Source organism: Drosophila elegans, unplaced genomic scaffold, assembly GCF_018152505.1.
Source record: "Drosophila elegans isolate 14027-0461.03 unplaced genomic scaffold, ASM1815250v1 contig_476, whole genome shotgun sequence".
NCBI lineage: Eukaryota > Metazoa > Arthropoda > Insecta > Diptera > Drosophilidae > Drosophila > Drosophila elegans.
This window is the reverse complement of record NW_024545863.1, coordinates 18,774,358-18,780,357: the sequence shown is the minus strand read 5'-3', so window position 1 is coordinate 18,780,357 and position 6,000 is coordinate 18,774,358. Positions and strand designations below refer to the sequence as shown.

General features: G+C 47.0%; 1 protein-coding gene across 1 annotated transcript; it reads right to left on the bottom strand.

The window, feature by feature from the left end:
* Positions 1-476: 476 nt before the first annotated feature.
* On the bottom strand, positions 477-5,938 carry LOC108139314 (ubiquitin thioesterase trabid). Its single transcript, XM_017262021.2, has 9 exons — positions 5,405-5,938; positions 4,336-4,502; positions 3,668-4,274; positions 3,370-3,610; positions 2,585-3,311; positions 2,223-2,467; positions 1,951-2,162; positions 1,579-1,727; positions 477-1,515 (listed from the first exon to the last, which is right to left on the bottom strand). Exons 2-9 carry the CDS (start codon positions 4,461-4,463, stop codon positions 1,437-1,439), a joined length of 2,388 nt encoding a protein of 795 aa, XP_017117510.1. The 5' UTR covers positions 4,464-4,502; positions 5,405-5,938; the 3' UTR covers positions 477-1,436.
* Positions 5,939-6,000: the final 62 nt, after the last annotated feature.

Here is a 6,000-nt window from a genome sequence, read left to right as displayed (position 1 = left end):
AGATACCGCTCGGACGTTAAAAACATCGTGCTCTGAAAAATACACTAAAATAGGCACAAAATGTACTGCACAGATACAAAATACGGAAAGGTAGAGAACGTGGATAGGTTTGAATTGGTGCAAAACTTGGATAGAAGAGAGAGAGCGTAGAGCGTGAGCTAGAGATAGCATAGGGAATAAACCTGTACTTCATCCGACTATTCGAAACATAGATAAATAATTAAAATTATTATAATTATTATAAGACCGAAATTTCGAAAAAATAATTTAATTTTTAAATTTGAATACTTAGTCAACTGTGTTTTAGTTAAAATATAACTATAAGTTCTAATGTTCTATAATTTGTTAAATACATTAAGATTAGCTAACAAAGAAATAAAATAAAATAAACCTTCAAGTCATTATAAATTAAAATATTTGATATAATAATCTCTTTTATTTCAGAAGAATTAAAACCAAACATTTTAGGCATTCGCTTTCGTTTAAATCTTTACTTAAAACTTTTATTTAAATAAGTGATTTCTTTTTTATGCGTTTTGCGTGTACATTTGCACAGTAAGCTTTCTTAAAAGGTAGTAATAATAATAATTGTAATAACATTACTAACAAAAATAATAATGAGATAAAATTCCATTTATAATACAGTTAGAGTAAAATTCATTATGTTATTGGCCCTTTGTTCAACTTTCTAGAACCATAGGATTTCTATATATGTTATATAATTATATATATTATATTTATAGGCATGAATGTGTAATGATTCATAATAATTCCAAAAAGTGTTTTAAAAACTATCAATTAACATTTCAATGACGCTTTCATATTCACCCGCAGTATAACTATGCTGTGTACTCGCCACCTGTTTAAAATTTAATAGGTCTTTGAGATTTGTAATAATTTAAGCCCGCACCGTCGACGGTATCGTGGGTGTTCACATCAATTAGCGCGTAATAGGTGTATGCGTTCCACCGCTTAAGTTCTCTTCTGCCTGTCGGCCACGTATTCATTTAATGGATTGTTTCAGATGTGAGTGTAAATAGATCTACCAGTGTATAGCTTCAATTTCGTTTACTATATGGTCTACATTGCCTCGGCGACCCAGTGTGAATAAATTTGACTAAAATCAACGAGCGTTGAATTGGGAACGGATATGATATACATTCGTCGATCAATCTATTTCGTACTTTGCTGCTTAACCTTTAGTTTGCTTTCAATTTAGTTACAACTACAACTTTTCAACTGCTTGCAATATTTGCATATGTATTCTCTATAGTTTCCTTTAGCTAACTGCGAGTGCAAGTGTGTAGGATCTGCACTTGTTCTTCACCTCTCAACATCTTCTGCTTGCGATCGCCAAAAGTATAAAATAAGGATATTCAATATTCAATAATATGCACACAAATCTAATCTAAAGCTGGTTGACGGATGTGCCGCATCTACTCCTCGTCCGAGTCGCCATCACTGGAGTAGTGTGTGATTTGGGGTCGACGAATGAAGGGCGCCGTTATCACTTGTCTGCAAGGCAGGTCAACAAATAATCAGTAATTAATCTTTGGCAAAATATCAAGTGATGCTTACGCAATACGGCGGTAGTGATTAAGCCACTCTTCCAGCATCTGGGCGACCAGCAATGGACGTTTGCTGAGCTTCTGTTGCGCCACCAGCAGCCCTCCATCGGTGACGCACACATCCAGCCAGTGGCGCATCATCGACTCCTCGTTGCCCACCTACGAAGAAACAAAGAAATTGTAACAAGCTCATTGTTCTAAATACTGAACGGTAAAAATAAGTAATATATAGTGCTTTTTAATATCAAACCCAGTTGGCATTATGACTTTCTCTTTTTAATTTAGGGTTATTGTTTTCGATGGAATTAAATACCAAATTAATTTAGTTAAAGGCAACTTGGTTGATTGCAAAATTTATATAAGTAACTTAATAATCTCTCACCTCGGACTGTGTGAGGAAATGTATGGGCAAAAGCTTCAGCTCACAGTCCATCAGTGGCAGGTAGGTCACATCCTCGACGTCGTCGCGTCGTCCATCGATGCGCGTGAAGGGTTCCATGGGCACCAGGGCGCTGAAGTGGCCGCGCGTATAGCCCAGTGCTATCGGTGACTTGGTGCAGAAGTTTTGATCCCAGAACAAAGGCAAGTAGACACCTGGAATGCAAGACAAAGAAATTAATGCAATGCAGGAAAACAAAAGTCGATCGAAATCACCTTCGAAACGCGCATAGCCGATGTCCTCGCCCCGAAAACTCTTCACGTACTTGACGCCGTACACGATGATGGGACGTCGAAGGATATGCGCCAGCGCAAAGATGTGCAGCTGCTCCAAAGACGATCCCGGTTGGCTGGCCAGCGAGAGAAGTGTGCTCCAATCATCCTCGAACTGCGAGTCCTCCAGCGTGAAGTGCAGCATTGAAGCTTGCAGCATCTCGTACTCTTTCCAGCGAGTAAAAAACCTACAATAAAATGGCAAAGATGTTAGTTTTGGCATACAAGGTTTTTTGCAAACAATAAAGTATTAGAGTTTCTTCAGTTCTTGACAGATGAATATAAAAGACGAATCTTTCACTTACACGTGTCCGCACTGGTGCAGTGTATCAGCGAGTGCCCGCCGCAGGATGTTATCGCGATCGAAGACGCCCCAGGTGGCCTGCATGGCTGAGTCCAGGAGGCAGTCGCCCGCGCTGCGGTTCCACAGGACGAACATCCGGGAGCTGAGGCGTGCAGTGATCTCCAGCGACCAGTTGAGAGCCGGCGGCGGCGTCTCCAACTGCTTCTGGGCGTCGCGGTCGAGCAACTCATCGTAGAGCTGCTCCTGTATGGGGATCGGCAGCTCCTCAATCTCGGCGGGGAGGGCGAAGGTGGCGTGCTTTTGCACATAGTGGCAGGGGAGGCCGGACTTGCGCAGGCGCAGGGTATTGGCAAAGTGGCGCCGGATGTCGGCCGCCAAGTCGGGAGCCACGTATGACGGCACGCGCTTGATGCCCGGCCCCGAGCCGGAGATCTGGGCCAGCAGCATGGGCAGCATCTCCTCGCGATGAAACCGAATGGCCAGGTGGATCAGGGTGTGGCCCACGTCGAAGGCCGAGTTGCGGTTGAGAGCGGCGATCTCCGTGCTGGTCAGCGAGCGGGCAGGGTTGCCGCCGCAGGACAGGTACGCCTCCACGGCGCTGTAGTTGTTCTCAACGACGCCCAGGCAGGCGTTCAACCACTGCCAGTCCACCTGGCGTCGGATTTGACGCTGGCGGCGCTCCTGCCGCTCCTGCAGCGTATCACAGTTGTTGATGGTTTCCGAAGAACCTGGAGGGGGGAATCGATTAGTCAGTCATCCCGTCCGAATCCTGATTACAGTCCTTACCCAGTTGGTAAATGTGCTTCTTATTGAATGAGTTGTTGACGCTGACGGTGTCCACGTTTTGTTGCTGCTGCTGCTGCTGCTGCTGCTGCTGCTGCTGCTGCTGCTGTTGCTGATGCTGATGCTCCTCCTGGCTGTTAAGGCTAGAGGAGGCGTGCAAGTCGTTCTGCGACCCACTGATCTCCCTCGTCTTGCCGCACATGGAGCACTTGATGCTCCGCGGCCAGTTCTCGTAGGTGCACGACTGTGGAGGATAGATGCTTTCAGTTACTATGGATAGGATAGCCTGCCTGGAACATACGTTACACGCCCACTTGGCCACATAGCACTGCTTCTGCTGCGGCGCTGGGACGGCTGCGGAGGAGGAGGATTCCCGCTGCTGCTGCTGCTGCTGAGGCTGCAGCTGGAGCTGCATCTGCTGCTGGTGGGCAGGCTGTCGGTTCTGGGACTGCGATTGCGACTGCGACTGGTTGTGTGATGCATTGGCGAGGTTGTTCAGGTGCGTGGCATCGTCGATGCCCGGACTGAGGCTCAAGCGATTGGAGGCCGTGGCCCCGATTAGCTGAGCCGGCTTCTTGGCCAGGTTCTCCTCCGATCCGCTGATGCGAAGGGCCTGCAATGCCTCTCCAGCGCGATCCGCATCCGCCTCGTTGTCCCTATTGCCCCGCTCGATGACCACCTCGCCGCCGCGCTTCGTGCAGCACTGGATGCAACGCAGGCTGCGCGGCCAGTTGAGATAGGTGCACACCTTGCAGGGCCACTTTTCGCTGTCCGCCACGTTGACCTGCCGCGCCTGGTTCGGCGGCTGGAGCGAGTAGCACGTGGACGAGGGCGTGGGCGACATTACGGCCACTTCAACGGCAGCCGCCTCCTCCGCATTGCAGCTGCCGTCCTGCGCCGGACTCAGACTGCAAATGAGTTGAATAATTAGCAAGAGTGGGACGTTAGAGCTCGACAGGATTGCCTCACCGGAAGATGTCCTCGTTGAGCAGTGGCTTTGAAGCCTGGCACATGGTGCATTTTAGCGAGGATGGGTAGTTCTCGTAGGTGCAAATTTCACATTTCCATTTCTGCGCATCGTCTTTGGTATCGCACATCGTTTTGTGCGCGGAGCCAGCCAGAGTGATGCAGTTGCTCTGTTAATGAATGGTGTGGGATGTTAGCTTTGTCTATAAGAATGCAGGGCATATATATAGTTTACATGGTTATCACAATTAAATTAGGCTCAAAAAGTTGGTTCAATAATGGTCAATTTCCAATAGATGTCGTTGATTCATTATAATGGACAATATGAAACTAAGAATCAAGCTGGCGACTTACGATATATCATATTTCTTACTGTGCGACCAGAACATTATAAAGCTGTCACAGGAGTATTTGATCTAAATGTTTATATTTACTTTTGTTTTTGTGATAACCTAGACTTCGCAAATAAGTTAGTTCAATGTTAAACCTCCTGTATCTTGTAGCCTGCCTTTGGCTATGTAATCCGCTGATGTGGAATACAATTTAAGCTGGGTAGCTAGGAAAATACTAATTGAAATGATACGTCACACAAACAAATTAGGATCGGACCACTCTGACCTAAGAGCGCCTTGTAAATATGCCACCTGCAAGGGTATTCCCATCTTCGGTGCCCGCCACCACCATTCCCAACTTGTTAATAAGGTCAAACAACGGTTAGCGAGGCAGAGGCAATGTCCTTGACCCTGAGACATAATTCGCAGATACATCCACAGATACATCTGCCTTGGCTCGGTTCCCCCAGTGGCGTCACAGTCAGCCTTCGGGGGTCTCGGTCCCTGGGATTGAATTGGATTGGATTGGATTGGGTCTGGTGCTGGCTATGGTACTGGTGGTAGTGGTGGTAGTGGTGGTGCCACTACTGGGTCGCTTGCAATTGTTTCTAGCCATTATTCGCTCGTGTATAAATGTATGTATCGCGTGCGATGTACGTGGGTATGTAGGAGGGGGGTGGGGAGGGGGGGTTTTCGCGCTAGTTTCTTATTGGGATTCTCCCCGTGCCATCCCACAGTACCTGGCGCAGAAATTCGCAAGGCCTTTTGCAGCAGTCCCAGAAAACGCGACTGCGACTGCGACGGCGTTTCGATTCGATTCGATTTAAATATATAACACTGGCGCTGTCACAATCACAATAGGGCCAAGAAATCGGCCCGCGAGAGCTATGGTAGCTATATAGGTATTGGTATTGCTATAATCGCGTCAGCCACCCGCGCCCGCAGCAGCGTCGATATAGCCGTCGATCCAATATTGCCTGTAATGTTGGCCGGCAGGCAGGAAAATCACAATTACAAAACAAAGACGAGAAAAACTTTCACTCGATTTTCGATTTGGGGATTTTCTTCAGCGTTTTTCTTGCTTATTTTTCAGTTGTAGTTGTTTGGGGGGCGAGACACGATACTGCCCGGACACACTCACAGCGACACACTCACGCACGGCAGCTCTTAGTGCAAGGAATTTGGAATTTGGATTATTTGGAAACAGCTAATTATTTATTTTTTACATTATTGCGAGGGCAATCATCTGGTTCTCTGTTCGCCTATCGACAGTTATCGGTGCTCCATCCCTGGTGGCCAGTGCTGGAAAGGGACTTGGTCAGGTGTAGTGTGACCA

Excerpts from the sequence above, each read along its gene's own strand:
- LOC108139314 (XM_017262021.2), bottom strand. The coding sequence starts at position 4,463 with ATGTGCGATACCAAAGACGATGCGCAGAAATGGAAATGTGAAATTTGC. Across the intron at positions 4,275-4,335 it reads CTCAACGAGGACATCTTCCG|TCTGAGTCCGGCGCAGGACG; the intron begins GTGAGGCAATCC and ends ACTCATTTGCAG. Across the intron at positions 3,312-3,369 it reads GAAGCACATTTACCAACTGG|GTTCTTCGGAAACCATCAAC; the intron begins GTAAGGACTGTA and ends TCCCCCCTCCAG.